The 16,257-nt window shown below is 51.2% G+C and overlaps 1 protein-coding gene across 1 annotated transcript; it reads left to right on the top strand.

The window, feature by feature from the left end:
* The first annotated feature begins 4,068 nt into the window (after window positions 1-4,068).
* On the top strand, window positions 4,069-6,493 carry IRF2BP2 (interferon regulatory factor 2 binding protein 2). Its single transcript, XM_066178804.1, is given in 3 exon segments — window positions 4,069-5,438; window positions 5,684-5,829; window positions 5,831-6,493. Coding segments are annotated over 3 exon segments (1,755 nt in total). The 5' UTR covers window positions 4,069-4,405; the 3' UTR covers window positions 6,407-6,493.
* Window positions 6,494-16,257: the final 9,764 nt, after the last annotated feature.

Genomic DNA, 16,257 nt, shown 5'->3' with positions numbered 1-16,257 from the left:
TTCAATGCAGCTGTCTTCAAGGAGTTAATAAAAGGCCCCATGTATGGGAAACAGCAGACACTGAGTAGCTGCTCGAGTCCCTCTCAATCCTCTGGCACGTCCTGCCTCACATTGAGCTAGTGCGGTGACCTCTCTCCGGCCTCAGTGGAGTATTTTTGTGCCAGTGGCTCTGTCAGCTCCTGCCATCAGCAGTCAGCTCCAGGCTGCAGGGCAGCCCTCAGCATGCTGCTGACGATCAGCTCTTGGGAAGCCTGCTCTCATCCTGCAAACCCGTAAGTGCACACAGCTTGACATTCATAGTGATGGTCCTGTGAATAAAGTTATAACTAGTTGTAAACATTTGCAGGATCAGTGGCTTACCATGAGCCTGTCCAAAGCCTATTTATGTCAACAAGCTGTGCCTGATGACACCCTCATTTGCATCAGTATCTTTTTTTTCCCTCTATAGCACTAATTAAACATTGTTGGCCCAGAGTCACCTGCATCTGACTAAATCCAAAACTTCAAGGACTATTCCCAGCCTCTCCTCTCTCAGTTCTGGGAGAGCAACCTCCATAATTCATTATGGATCAATGAAGGAGAGGCAGTAGCATCCTTCAGCATATTTGCCCTTCCTATCTTGGCTCTGGCCATTTTGATATTACCCTGCAGGACTTCTGCCACAACAGAAGGATGCAAATACGAGCCATGGAGGAAACAGTGTGTATCTGCTGGAGAAGGATGTGGGACAGCCCTCAATCAGAAGGGAAAGAAGAATGCCAAGGGCAGAGGTAATCAAGTGAGGAGCACTGGTTTGGACACAGATGGAAGGGCAGGCCCCATGGGGGATAGGTATGTGGGTGAAGCGCAGGCTGGGGGCACAGTTCTGGGACAAGCGTCTACATGCAATCACTGCTGCCAGTGCAGAGGATAGGTGGGAAAGGATGTAAGACCCTGCAGACAGGAAGAGAAACACAGCAAGATCTCAGTGTGGTTCACTGACAAAAGCAAAACAAAAACAAAAACAAAACAAAACAACAAACAAACAAAAAACCCACCACCAAAAAACCCCACAAAAACAAACAAAAAACCCACAAACAAACAAACCCCCCACACTGTGAAAAGGGGCATGGCATTGATGTGGGGGTGGCAAATAGAGTTCGTCTCAAAGAGCTGCCCTACTCCAACCTTTCCTCTCCCCTCCTTCCCTCACCCATGACACTGGGCACGCCAGAACAAGAAAAAAGCCTTCCACACGGTGCTGGACCCTCATCCATGCCACCGTGGTGCTCCTTGGTCAGGGACTGCCCCAGACCTTCACAGCCCTGCACCCCATAAGACACTGCCCTGCACTCGCTGCTCCTATCTATGGCCTTGATGTGTTGCAGCAAGGGGCGTTTCAAAGAGATCGGGCACAAAGGGATGATTTCTGTTTCAAAAAAGAGAAAAAAGATCAAGAGACAAATGCATTATTTGTTCGATTCCTGTGCAGTTACTGCTGTAACAGTCAGCAGCTTTGAGGCTTTTTTTTTTGTGATTTGATACATAAACCACATTTCCTACGTAGCACTGCCACTATTTTTTATCAGCTTTTTGTCATTGAGCTTGGTAACATGATTTTGTTGAGCTTTTTTTCCTTTTCCACCAGAATGAATTCAAAGACAGCAAATGCGGCAAAACCAGAATACTGCTCATCTTGACTTTTCCATGCAGCTAGTTTTCATTAAAAATAAAGGAAAATAAATACAGATCACATTTTCTGTCCTGTAGTTAAAAGCCTGCCACAGCTCAAAGCTTTGCTTTCTTTTTACCCTGCAGCCCCGCTCAGCTAGCACTCCAGCTCTGCTCATGATGTGAAATGCGCAAACACACTGTTTCTTGGCTTTCCACCAGTATATATAAATATATGTAATTTTTTCCTTCGGAGAACCTGGAGGCTAAAGCAAGAGGGCAAAGGAGTACGTGACTAAAACATCCAAACTTCCTCTTTCATAAGCCATCACATGATGAAGTGCAATTACAATTCCTGCCTTGTCCCTGCCAATTGCAGGCGCATTGCCTCACCCGAGAAACCCGGCTTCTTCCCCCGCCCCGTGTGTGTGTGTGTGGAGGCAGCGATCGCTGCAGCCGGCTTGGCGAGGCTCCAGCTTCGGGCTGGAGAAAGAGGGCAGTGGGTGGAAGACGAAAACAAAGATCTGTTTACTTAGCTTGCATGGATAAATCGTCTTTCCAGCCGGGGAGGGGAGGAGGGAAGAGAAACAGCTTTAAAGGACTTTGATGCAATGTGAAAGGAGGGCTGCTCGGGAAAAGCGAGCCGATGTTAACCCTTAGTTCTCCGGGAGCACGTCGGGGCTACGGCAGGGCTGCCCCCTTCTCCCTGCTCCTGCCCACTGGCCCCCGCCGGCCGCCGCAGGGCTGCTACGAGCCGTGAGGGCTCTGGAAGTAGCTCCCAGGGTATCAGCCCAGGGGGCCGGGGCGGACTTTTATTTCGCTTATGTACAGCCTGTCGCCTCCAGGGCGCCCAGCCGGCCGTGCAGTTGCAAAGTCACCCAACCTGGCACGGGGGCCGGCGCTGCAGCCAGCGGCAGGACGAGAAGACGGCCGGGGCAGGGTGAAGCAAGGGCCGCTCCGCAGCCCCGGGGCGCAAGGGCGGCCGCGACACCCAGCCGCAGCCCCGGGGGGCGGCGCGGAAGCGAGTGCGGGTGAGAGGGGCGCGGCTCTGCCCCCGGTGTCCGCCCGACGGCCCTCAGCAGCCCGGCCGAGCAACAGCAGCGCAGCGGCGGCGCTGGTGGCGGGGCCAGCCCCGCAGCGCCGTCGGGCGGCCCTCAGCCACGGGGAGGCACCTCCCGGCGGCGGCGACGGACGTCAGAGCTTCCCCAGCCCCGGCCGGCCCCCGCCTCCCGCCCTCTTTCCCTCCCTCCCCCGTAACCTACATAACGCCGTGGGAAGGGCGACTGGAGTACCGCTGTCGGGGGGAGCGGCCTCCGCCGTGTTCACCCTGCACGGGCAAAGGCGTGCAGCCGACTGTACGTGCCGGGATGCGCCCGGTGACAGGTTACTTCACCTCCCGTGGCAAACGAGGAGAGCGAACACCCTCTCTTGCTCCCTCCCTTGCCCCCACCTTGTGTTTCAGTGAGAATGCAGGTGGCGGATGAGCGATTCACAGCGTGGAAGTGGGTCGGGGGAACAGGTTTTTCCTTTTTGGGAACGAGACAGCATGTGCTTAGTCTGTGTGAATTTCACTAATCTGCCTTAGAGAACTGCTGGTTTGTGGTTTAAAATGACAGGAAATCTAGAACGTCCTATTTCCTGTGCACAATGACAACAGTTAAGAAAGAAGAAGAAGAAGAAAAAAAAAAAAAAAGCAGCTGGGTAATCGTTATATTTATTTCTAATGGTGCCTCCTGCTCCGGCGGGGAGAACAAAGCCGAGCACTGCTCGGCGGTGCGCCGGCCCCTGCCCGGAGGTGGCGATGACCGGCCCGGCGGGGGGACCCCGCAGCTGCGGGGCGCGCCCGGGGCGCCGTGCCCAAGGTCACAGGGCGAGCGGGGCGGGGGCGGGAGGGGGTACACTGAGCCCCGCACTGCGGGCGGCGCCCCGCGCACCGCTGCGCCCACGGGTGGGAGGTTTCGGCAAAGCCCCTCGGCGGTGAGGGAAATAGTAACACACCCAACCATAATAAAAATCAGAAAAGAAGGAGGGAGCTGCAGGGCACCCCCGCCCCTCGCCTTGTCCCTCTCCGCTCCCACAGCCCTCCCCGGGGGCGAGACGGGGCGGGGGCGCGGCGGCCCCCCGGCGGCAGGAGGAACCCCCGGTGCCGGTGCCGGTGGCGGGGGCCTCGGGCAAGGGCCGGGGCTGTGATCGCGGCGGCGGCAGCGGCGGCGGCGGCGGGGCGGGGGCGCCTATCGCGCAGGCGCGGCCGGCACTGTCGAAGAATCGAAGCGGCGGCGCGCAGAGGCGGCGGTGGCGGCTGGAGCCCGGCACGGCACGGCGCCGCCGCCAGCCCCGGCCCCGGCCCCCGTGGCAGTCCCCGCCCCGCCCGCCCCGCCGCGCCGCGCCGCGCCGGCCCCCGCCGCCCCGCGCCGCCCCGTAGTAGCCAGAGAGCGGGGGAGCCGTGCGGGCGGCAGCGGCCGCAGCCCTGCGCCAGCCGCGCGGCGGAGATGCGCGTCCCCGCCGCCCTGTGAGCGCCGCCGGCGGAGACGGCAAGGGGAGCGGCGTTCCCCGCAGCGGCTCTGCCTGCCGGGGCGCCCGCCGCGCCCCGCTCCAGCGCACGGAAGAGGAAGGCGAGGGGGAGGGGGCCCGGCGGACGGTCCCGCTGCGGCCGCGGCTCCCGAGCCTGCCCGTCGGGACTCCGGTGACGAGGGGCGGAGGAGGCAGCGGCCGGAGCCGGAGCGGGGGGCGCTCGCCGCTGCCCCGGGGCCGGGACATGTCGTCGGCGGCGGTGGCGGCTGCTTCCCGCAGGCAGTCGTGCTACCTGTGCGATCTGCCCCGCATGCCCTGGGCCATGATCTGGGACTTCACCGAGCCCGTCTGTCGGGGCTGCGTCAACTACGAAGGCGCCGACCGCGTGGAGTTCGTCATCGACACGGCGCGGCAGCTGAAGCGGGCGCACGGCTGCTTCCCCGAGGGCCGGGCCCCGCCACCGCCCCACGCCAAGCAGCCTCCGCTCTCCGCCAAGGAGCTCCTGGCGCAGCAGCAGCAGCTCGGCCACCCCTCGGCGGCGGAGGCGGCGGCGCGGCCCCCGCCGCAGCCCCTGGAGCGCTACTCGCTGGCGGCCGAGCGGCCGCCGCCCCGCCTGGGCGCCGAGTACGGCGGCGGCCGGCAGGTCAACGGGATCCTGGTGCCCAACGGCTTCCCCAAGCCCGAGGAGCCGCCAGAGCTCAACCGGCAGAGCCCGAACCCGCGGCGGACGCACGCCGTGCCGCCCACCCTAGTGCCGCTGGTGAACGGCGCCGGGCTCCCCGCCGCCATCGGCGGTCTGGGCAGCCGCGCCGCCGCCGCGGCCGCCGCTTCGCTGGCCGCCATCTCCGCCGCGCCCGCCCCGATGGCCGTGCCCGTGCCCCAGCAGCCAGCGGCGGCGGCGCAGGCGGCGGGGCAGGCGGCGGGGCAGCCCGGCGAGCTGGGGCACAAGCGCCCCGGCTCCGTCTCCTCCTCCTCCTCCTCGGGTGGCGGCGGCGGCGCGGCGGGGGAGCACGACAGTGGCGCCAAGGAGAAGCGGGGCTCTGCCGAGAGCCTGCCGGCGGCGGCGGCGGCAGAGCTGGCCGCGGAGGGCAAGGGCCGGTCGGGCGCCGAGCAGGAGTGGCTGGCCAAGCCCAAGACAGTGCGGGACACTCTGCTGGCCCTGCACCAGCACGGGGGCCACGGCGTGGCCCCCTTCGACAGCAAATTCAAGAAAGAGCCGGGCATGGCGGGCGGCAGGCTGCTGGGCTACGAGACCAACGGCTCCGTGGCCAAGCCAGGTGAGGAGCCGGGGACCGGCGGGCGGCGGGCAGGGCAGGGGACGACGGGGCGGGAGGGGGAGCTCTCCAGGGATGCCGGGCGGGGGATGCCGGGCGGTTTGGGCGTGCGGGGCGGCGGCCCTGCCGCTTGGGTGGCCGGTTGCCCGGGGGTGGCCGAGGCCGCCCGTTTCCGCGGTTGCTCGGCGATGCATTGTGACTGCGCTGCCTTCTTACCCTCCTCATTCCCCCCACCTCTGGCTCTGCAGGGGCCCGGGCCGCCCGGAAGAGGAAGCCTTCCCCCGAGCCGGAGGGCGAGGCTGGACCCCCGAAGATCAACGGGGAGGTGCAGCCCTGGCTGCCCACCTCGTCGGAAGGGATGAAGCTGCCGCTGACGGCCACCCCCTTCATGTCGCCCCCCGCCGCCCACCGCCTCGCCCCACTCCAACCGGACCACGCCGCCCGAGGCGGCACAGAACGGCCAGTCCCCCATGGCCGCCCTCATTCTGGTGGCGGACAATGCCGGGGGCAACCACGCCTCCAAAGACGCCAACCAGGTCCACTCCACCACGCGGAGGAACAGCAGCAGCCCCCCTTCGCCGTCCGCCATGAACCAAAGAAGGCTGGGCCCCGGCAGGGAGGTGCCGGGCCAGGGGGCCAACGCGGCGGCGGCGGGCGGGCTGGAGCCCGTCCACCCCGCCAGCCTGCCGGACTCGTCCCTCGCCGCCAGCGTCCCGTTGTGTTGTACCCTCTGCCACGAGCGCCTGGAAGACACCCACTTCGTGCAGTGCCCCTCCGTCCCCTCCCACAAGTTCTGCTTCCCCTGCTCCCGGCAGAGCATCAAGCAGCAGGGAGCCAGCGGGGAGGTGTATTGCCCCAGCGGGGAGAAGTGTCCCCTGGTCGGCTCCAATGTCCCCTGGGCCTTCATGCAAGGGGAGATCGCCACCATCCTGGCCGGAGATGTGAAAGTGAAAAAGGAGAGGGACTCGTGACTCGCCTGTGCTCGACGCCCGATGTCACCTTGAACTCGAACTGCTCGAATTCTGTATATATCTATAAATATATATATATAAATATATATATATATCTCCAAGACAAGGGAAATGTAGACTTCATAAACATGGCTGTATAATTTTGATTTTTTTGAATACATTGTGTTTCTATATTTTTTGAAGACAAAAGGTATGTACTTATTATAAAGGCATTTCTTCTAATTCTTCTCTTTTTTTCTGTTTCGTTTTTTCTTTTTTTCCCTTTTGTTATAGCAACTATTTGTTGTGCTTCCCTGGTGACAGTTACTGTTCAATGTAGGCTGTGACTTGCGCTGCTTTTTTTAGAGAGCACTTGGCAAACCAGAAATGCTTCTAGCTGTATTTGTATGCACTTGTTTCTTCTGTTTTTTCTTTTCTTTCTTTTTTTTTTTTTTTTAAATGCCAAATACACTTTCTGACATTGTAAAGATTGCCTTACTGTCTGTGATTCCTTATTCCTGGCCCCTGTCCTGTAGAGCTGTTCGCATGCAGGCTTGGTCTGAGGCAGCTGGGGACAAGAGTGGCTAGCCAAGGCAGGTGTGCCCTTTGCCATCCCGCTGGCCAGGCGAGCTTAGGGAGCAGGAGGACTTGCTTCCAGAAGTGCGTGCGTGGCTCGGGTTGAGATGGAAGATCCTCCAGATCCAGTCCCAAATTGCTCACTGTTTCTCAAGGGAAGTTTCCACCAGAGTAGGATGTGGAGAGGTGTCCAAGAGGCACTGTTGAGTTAGGGATTTCTAGGTTTGTTTTTGGTTTGGTGTTTTGTTTATTTTTTTAAGGCAAAGTTGACCGCAGTTCTCGTGATCCGTTGTAAGATTACAAAACTGCATTTATTCACCAATTGCATACCATAACGTGGAATTTTGATAATGAACTTAGTTACATGATTGGTGAAGGTGCCAATGTAGCACTGCCATTTCTGAAGGTCTTCAGTGTCACTTGTGGGGCTTTTGTGTCTTTGGACAAAGCTGGGGATGTGGGGAAGAGACTTTATTTTATTTTACTTTAATTTTCAGATAGTGCATATGGATTTTGATTTTGCTTACCAGTCACCTCTAGTGCTGTTGCTATTGTTACTATTGCTGACCCGGTATTTCCAAGTAGTGGCAGGTACGTGTGGTACAGTGACAGCAGTGACTGAGTTTCTGCCAAATTGCCCGCGGGCATATCAGTGACAGCCCAAATGTGGGTGGAGGAAACCTGTAATTTCCTTATTACGTATGCTTGAAACAAACTTACTGCTATTCTTTGAAAATGAAAATATAAACTGGTTGAAAGGAAAGCAAGTGGGGCTGCACATAATGGCCCCTGGCCCTGCCTTTTAAGCTACTTTGGAGAACTCTTTTGTAAAGCCACTTCTTTTGATCATGCTTCTGCATCACCAAGCAGACTTCTAAAATCAATAAATCATTGGTTACTAGAAATAGTTCAAGTCTTATAGTGATGTTTTTGTGCTGTTTATAGTTCATTGGCAACACTGCAGCTGTCTGAGCCCTTCTGTCGAGGTGTTTATAACTCAGTTATATGCGGTTGTTTCTGAACAAAAGGGTGGCGAGGTCGTCCTGTCCCAGGGACCAGCTAATAAACACTTCCAGTATCAGAAGAGGAGGAGGAGAAATCTGTTCAGCCGACTATAAAATTGAAGATCTTTGGGTGCTTTTTAGTCAACTGTTCTTATTGTGATAATGTTCAAACTGCAATTTAATGCAGAGTAGAGGTTTTTTTTCTTTTTTTTTTTGGAAGACTACTTTTTTTAAAAAAAGAAAAGAAATGGTCGTTATTAGTATTTGAAGATCAGAACTGCACATGCACAGTAATTTTCTATGAAGTGTTTAATGAGCACACCCACTACATTGTGTTCCATATTACAGGTCAATGTAATATTAGATAAGACTTGCATGATAAACAAATTCATTGAGTCAATATAACGCTTTAAAACTTATAGTCAAGATTGGTGTCTTATGTAAACACATTTAGCCAATTTGAAGAAAACGCACATTATATATATACCTATATATATATACCTATATATAAAAAAATGCCAACTGTAAAGGATTCTTTGGAACCACTATGATCTGTGTAAATGTGTATTTAGGCACTTTATTAAAAAAATGGAATTTGAGCTGATAGATGGTAACAAGTTCTTCAAAGTTGCTTGGCATAATACCTTACATGGGATGAAGTTCATGTTTTTGATTAAGGTGGTATCCCTACGCTTAAAAATAAGCAAAACTGAATTCCAAAGCCTGCCTAAAAGAGCACCCCCCCCCCCCCCCCTTTTGTGTCATCAGGTGTCCCAGCTGTGAGCGTGCTGAGGGTGAGACCTGCTCCTGACAAAGTACACCCTAGTTTTGGGGCCGAGGGACATTGGTGTGACTCGGTGGAGAGGCCTGTAGGGAGGCACACCTTCCTTCTCCTCCTGCCAGCCGCCTGCTCCTGCAGCTCTCTGACTCCTGGAGAGGATGGAAACTCCCTAGCTGGTGATGCCAGGCAGTGGCCCAGAAACAACATAGATGGAAAAGAAATGGCACACGGTGGCTATGCTCACACAGCTGATTTTGAGCCCCCAGCCAAGTCTAATCTCCACCATAAAACTTCAGAACTGCAAAAGAAAAACAAACAAAAAACCCAAAAAACAAAAGAAAAAAAGGATTAAAAAAAATTGAGGGTGTTCATACATAGCTCATTTTTCTCACACTGAGTGTTGCTTTTTCCTTTTGGTTGCTTTGCTCAATTACAATAATGCTCCAGTGGATTCTCTCTTTATTACTACTTCCTGGGCTACAAGCTTTTTTCTTTTTTTTTCTTTTTTCCTATTATTTTGAAGTGCTTTAGCTGCAACAGTGCTACTGTTAATATTCCTTTTTAAACTTTTTAAAAGGTGATACTGTAACTTGTGTAGTATTAAAAGTGTTTTAATGAAGATTGTGTGATTATTATATTTTTTTCCAACCCACTTCCATTACTTTTTTTTTTCAAAGATACTTTTTTCTGGCAGTTCAACTGCACTGTGCTTTTGTTGGTAGCTGCTGAACTTAACCTGCTACCAGTTTGGCATTTTATGTTTTGTTTCTTTTTTTTTTTCTTCTGACACTAAGGATAAGGAAACTAGGCACTTTAAATACTTTCTGCATTTTTTTTTGTATATTAAAAAAAGAAGAAGAAAGAAAACTTGTAAAAGCTATAGTTGTACAATATAATTTTTTAAAATTTTTTTTAATACTGTCATGGGATTTATTTGTAAACAGACAGCAGTGTGGGACAAGAAGGGATGCATGGAGGTGGTAGGTGCTGCCTTGTGCCTGGGTCCCAGGGGGTGGGAAAGGTGCCACACAAGGGAGGCTTTGACCGCCTTTGCAGTGGCCTTAGAAAACCTGGTGTGTTTGGGAGCTCTCTTTTTAGACGTGCTGTAAACCAGGCCATGGCAACCGCGTGTTTTTATGAACTGGCTCTTAGGCCAAGGGTATAAATACATTTGAGAGTGCTCTCTAGTGGCTTGTTATGTCAACAGAGTCCCTGGATCCTTTCCTTCTGCACCCGGGCCAAGCCCTGCTTGCCTGTCTGTCCAACTGACAGGGCAGTGGCTCTCGGTGGCACAGGATGGGACGCTGCTCTGGGGACACCCAGCCACCTGTCCGCCTGCAATGGAGCACCTGTCCTGCTCGTTGCACCCACTCCATGTGTCCAATTTGCGCCCAAAGCAATGTGGGACACCCCCTGTACAGTGCAGGGTGTTACGGTGCAGCTGCAGCGCCCACACCAACACAGCATCTCCTCAGGAGGGAAGAGAAAACACTGTATTGTGTGGAAATTATTGGCACCAGGGATGGCTGAGCTGCTTGGAGCCCTGACTCTCCTGCTTCACTCCAACAGGGCTGTGTCCAGTCATTAGGCTTGAAAAAGCTCAGCCCTCAGCGTTTCATGTTTCTCCTCCTTGAGCATTTGCATTTAGGTAGCTGCAACTGCATCTTTTGAAAAATAATTGAAAATAACCCAAACTCAACCACCACCTTTCCTCAAGTGGACTCTTGTCTCTACAGACACAATCGGTCCAGCCCAGTATAAACTACCTCCAGTATATGCTCCCATAATGAGGCAAATAAAAAAAAGGAAAAGAGGAAAAAAAGAGAGAAAGAGAGAGAGAGAGAAAGGAAGAGAAATAAAGAAAGAAAAGAGGAAAGAAAGAAAGAAAGAAAGAAAGAAAGAAAGAAAAAGAAAGAAAGAAAGAAAGAAAGAAAGAAAGAAAGAAAGAAAGAAAGAAAGAAAGAAAGAAAGGAAAGAAAGAGAAAAGAAAGAAACAGAAAGAGGAAGGAAGGAAGAAAGAAAGGAAGCTGATTTCCCCCCCCCTCCCCCCCACCCCGTTAAAAGAGAAGATGGTTTTGGACTGTGTAAGGATGCAATTCCTGCAGTAGGTGCATTGCAGCCAGTGACCCTTGCCATTTGCCAGGCATGGGCACTGAACAGCCCAGCTGCCCTGCCCTGATCCCATGTAGGCCACCAGTATTCCTGAGCCATCCTCCTTCCCCTGCCCTTTGTTCCCAGGAGCAGATGCCTTTCCTCTGCCAGGGCCCAAGGTCAGGCAGTGCTAGAAGCAGATGAATGAAGTGCCTGCTTATCCACTTCATCACCCGGAGCTGCTGCTCTGCTCCAGAGGTAACTCTTTCATTGCCTCCAGACAGCCTCTGAAGCATGCCACAGGCTTTGAGCACTAAGTGTGGGGTTCAAATTCTAATCATGGAGCTCCCTGAGAGGCTGAACTCTCCCTCCTGGGAAGGAAGGCACACTGACATCTCCCATGGGAAGCTCCCAAGTGCATGTTAGTGCCCATATGGCTGTCTTGCTGGCTGGCATAGGTACACTGAAGATGAGGTGACAGCTCTGCAGGTATTTTTAGCCATCACCTCACTTTGCTTTTCTTTCTGCCACTCCAGAGTCGGTTTTGTAGAGACTGGAATAGAAGAGTACATGCTGAACCCCAAAATGTTGCATCAAGTTGAAACCCTTTATAAAACAAACTTACAGAGAAACCAAAACTGCTCACAGAAGCTTCTCATAGGTGTATCTTCATCTCATCACCTCTGACTTAGCAAACACCATAAGAAACATTCCTGCCCATTAGCTCCCATCTCCAGCAGCACAGGGACAGGTGTGAGAACCTGCCCTGCCTGGTGCAGCACCCAGCCATACCCCCATCTCAGGGTCCCTTTGTCTGCCCCCCAAACTGCTGCCTCTTGCCCTGGTGGTCCCCAGCTGTGGGGTGCCCCCATCCCATCCTGGGGTGCCCTGTCCAGGGCTGGGGGTGCCCTTCTGGGTTGGGGGGCTGTGGCTTCCCTGAGAAATAAGTCCTGGGGAGCCTCCAATATGGAGGCTCCTTGAAGGTGTTCAAGGCCAGGTTAGATGGGGCTCTGAGCAACCTGATCTAGTGGAAAGCGTCCCTGCCCATGGCAGGGGTGTTGAAACTAGATGATCTTCAATGTCCCCTTTCAATTCAAACCATTCTCTGAGTCTATGATTTTCAGCTGCTGCCTCTGGGAAGGAGGGCATTCACTCTTCACTGCAAAAATGCCAAGTCTGCATTGTCTTTTACCCTCTTTCACTACAAAACACTTATTTCCCTCACCCACTGTCAGCCCAGAGAAGCCTCATGCTGTTTTGTGCTCTTCTTTTTTAGCAACCCTTTAAAAACAACCAGGAGATAAGCACCCAGAGATGGAACGGGTTGTTGGTTCACCAGGTTGCTACCTTGCAGTGGCAGCAAGTCCACCCGTTCCCACACTGCTGGGGGGAAGTGTGCAGGTGGGGGTCTTTAGGGGAGCCCCAGATGCAACTGGGGGCCTCACCCTGCCATCCATTTAACCAGGGGCACAAGAAAGCAACTGGACCTTCCCCTTCTTCCTCACACAGTTTTTGTTTTGTTTTGTTTTGTTTGTTGTTTTTTTGTTGTTTTGTTTTGTTCTTTTTGCATCTTTGTGAGCTGAAGGAAGTCTGATTTTTTTTTTGGGGGGGGGGATGTTTGAGTAGACAATTTTTTTTCAACCATGTTTTCTCCAATCATTTTCTAACCCTTTTTTATAGGTGTGTCATATTCTCCAGCTGTATGTAGAAAGGTACTTAAAAATATTAGAAAAAAACTGCATAACAGAATGAGGCATTCAATTTTGTCCAGACTACTACAAGTTTTGGGGTTTTTCTGTCTACTTTATTCAGGTAAACACTAAGGCTAAACACTAAGAACAAATAATTTTCTCTTTTTAGATGTATCACCCCTTAGCTGATAGTTAGAAAACTCTAAAATCAGGGTACTGATGAAAGACTTCAATGCAAGCACATGAGGGTGATGATGAACATCACGTTTCTTTCACTTCAAAAAAACTGGGAAATAAATCAGCTTCTGCACACTGACTCATGCCTTTGCAGATCCTACTTCAGGAATTGCAGTGAAGTCAAACCAGCATAAGGACCACTTTTTCCATCACACTTTCATAACTATTCATACTGTAATAATTTTAAAAAATCCAAATACTAAGTTCCCAGTGATTTTGTGGTGGTGATTAAATAGGATTCTATCCATCTTCCCCATGAAAATACAATTAGGGCAACCTACCCTACAGAAATTACAGAGGGAAGGTAAGGTGTTATTTTCATTGCAGAAAGTACCTTGCTGTCTTTATTAACTCTAGGCAACACATCACGTCATGCAGTAATGGCACTGGGTATGGGCTTCCCTGCACCTGGAAAGAAGGGGGCTGCCTGGGCCCAGCTGGGGCTTTAAATTGCTCTAATTAGTTCAAAAATTCTGCTTAGACATCCATTCTGCTTTTCTTGGAGGATACAAGCCATGATAAACATTTTTAGATGTGCTTTTTAATTACTATTTTGATGTTTACTTTCATCCTGAGAGCTCTTCCATTTGTGTAAGCCCTCTGCTTTGCTTTGGAGAGACAAATAACCTGTGCCCTTAACTGAACCAGCTCCTTTATGCTCCCAATTATTATTTTTATAATCCAAATGGTTATTTTATCTTACCAGTTCAGCTTCTTTGGGTTACTGTGGCTCTTTGTCCAGACCTCTTTGTCAGACAGTGTTAAAATTAACTTGTGAAGGTGGATGACTGATTTCAGCTCCTTTCCTGCACAACTGGGGTATTTCCTGAATTCTGCTTATCAATGGGAAGGCTCTCGAGCTAGTAAGACTTTCTGGGAATGATGGTGCACTCTGGGTGCTTAGTCATTTGGCCTCTGGCCACCCCTCTGGGAGGGCTCACAGCAAGGGCTCTGGGGGTTTTTTGTGGTCCTGGCTCTGGTGGAAGGTGTGAACCAGCCATGCTGCTTTCCAGTTATTTCTGAGCAGGAACATTTTGAACTGCAGTGGCAGCGTGTGTTTCTTCATCCTGTGTCACAAAAGTTTCCTGACATTTAGTGTTTTGGGGTGGATCCCTTCCTTTTCTGTGAAGAGTGCCAATTCCAGTGCTGCTTTTGATGGATAACAATCCGAGAAGCACTGGAGCAGCACCAATAAATAATGGTTTGTGTAGGAAAGCTTCCGGGTTCCCTTTTTAGCTGCTCCTTGGCTGCGGAGTACAGGAGTACCTGTCCTGCCGGCCTCTCGTTTTCCCTTCTCCTGCTGCCAGGGGCACCTTCCTGGTGGGAGAGCCTTGAGAGGTGCCTGGAGGGGAAGGGCTGTCTGAGATGGTTGAGTCTCAGCTGTATTGACAACAACAATACAACTTCAGGGTTTGTCTAAGCTCTCTCCAAGCAGCTCCAAAGAGGTGCTGTGGCACAGCCCATTTCATCCTGACTGTGATGGTGCATTCACCCCCATTCCTCTGGACTATTTTGTGATCTAATGAATTCCTATCAGGCCTTAGGCTCTGTATAAAGAGTTGGCCAATGAAGCATCCCTTGATCGTACCAGGAACTCTTGTGTGGCCAAGGTGGTGAAAAGAGCAGGAATAATCAGTCATTCCCTGATAGCCTTGGAACTTTCCTTACCTGAATTGTAGCTGGTGTGGAATGCCATCATTATTACTGGACTTTGGAAAATTCCAGTAATTACAGACCCAGATTGTGTCCAGGATGGAAATTTGTTGATTACTAAAGCCAGTCATCTCAGAACCCTATGAACAGTGGTCCAGTGTAAGGCCCTTTGAGATTTTCTGGACTCCAGCAGGCTGCCACCAGTATCTCCCTGAGTGGGACACCTTTTGGAGCTCTCAGATTCTCAAGTTTGCAGAGTTCTGAGGTCCATCAAGGAAAGCTGGCAACAGGGCTTATACTGAAACCCTGCACTTCTTTTGGCTCAACCCTTGCCTGTTGAGAGATGCCAAGAACTTGAAGTGAGTGTTTGAAGTGAGCGAACTCACTGTAAATAGAAAGGATGGTTCTTTAATGTCACCTTCTTGAAAAGGGACAACATGAATGGGGAACATCTTGCAATCTTCAAGTTCCCTGAAATACTCCCCAGAGAGAGGATGGTGAAGGCAGTCTGAATTGGATTCCTCTTGCTTGGCTGATACGTGGCATACTGCTTCAGGTGCCCTTTCTCCCATCACTTCTCAGTAACCAAATTTTGGGCTTTGCCATGGTACCCCAAGTGTATCAGTGAGGGTCCAAATGGCCAGGAGCTGTTGGGCAAGAGTGGTATAAGGAAATGGTATGCAATACTTGTGAAACAGTTGATGTCATCTGGGCTTAATTCACTTTTAAAATGGGATTAAGAAAGGCAAATTAAGGTGAATTTCTTCACCAAGGAAAAAGCAAAGCTCATCTCTTAGGGACTGAATTGCTGACCCTTAGTTTAAAAAACAGAGCAGAAAAAGCTGTGTTTTTCTTTTGGAATCTGTTCTTCTAATTCTAAACTGGATTCCATCCTGCCAACAGCTCTGTCATTGACTTCCATGGGAGCATTCCTATGAGTAAAGTTTCACCAGAAATGCAAGAAGAATCAGGACTTAAATGTAAATTATGAGTTACGACACAGACAGTTTTGCTTCAATTATTTATAAGAAATCATTTCATTATAAATAGGTTTTTCAGTTAAATATATTGCTAGCATTACCTTGTTACTTATCCATAATTAATTAAATCATTGCAGATTTCTATGTTATTATCATTTCCATACACTATAAATAATTCAGAAGAAACGTTAGTTCTTTCTGGGTACTTTGTATGTTCAGATAAGGCAGAAGAGCAATCTGGACCTGAGCAGAGCAAAGTTGCTCCATCCTCAACTTTTTCACAATCATGTCTTCAGGAAAACTGGGGAGGAAAGGGGCAGGGAGTGGCCAATGAGTGGCCAAATAAAATGCTGGGGTCCTGTCCCCAGCATTGCAGAGCTTTTATCTCCATGCTGGGCATGTCCTGGCTACTTTTCAGAGTAATCAGAAGGAAGTCCAGAATTGAAGGAGTGAAGGACTTGACTAGTGGGTCTGCCTTTGCTCCACAGCATTTGTTTCCCTTCAAGTAAAAGCAAAAGTGTTTTTGTTGTCACTGCAAGTTTAATTTGCCTTTTGAAAAACAAACAAGAAATGTTGTTGAAAAATTCACACTTAAACTAACTTTGGAAGTGTTTTTCAAGTCAATTTACCTGGGAAATACAATCCTTGTTCATGAATAACAAGAGAAAAACATCATGCTTCCAAGCAGAGTCTCACGAGTATTTTAAGGCTTTGCTCATTGGTACTAGCATCTCACTGTTCTATAATAAATAGAAAAGGCTGGGAGGATTTCTTGAAGCCATTTCTTACTGTTGCTGTCTCCTTAGCAGTATCCTAATGGGGAAGAGTTTTGTGAGTTCTGGGATGCAAACAATGTCAG

The sequence above is a fragment of the Chamaea fasciata genome, unplaced genomic scaffold, assembly GCF_029207755.1.
Source record: "Chamaea fasciata isolate MVZ Bird 193981 ecotype frontalis unplaced genomic scaffold, bChaFas1.0.hap1 SCAF_3, whole genome shotgun sequence".
Taxonomy (NCBI): domain Eukaryota; kingdom Metazoa; phylum Chordata; class Aves; order Passeriformes; family Sylviidae; genus Chamaea; species Chamaea fasciata.
This window is presented reverse-complemented; position numbering and strand designations above follow the sequence as displayed.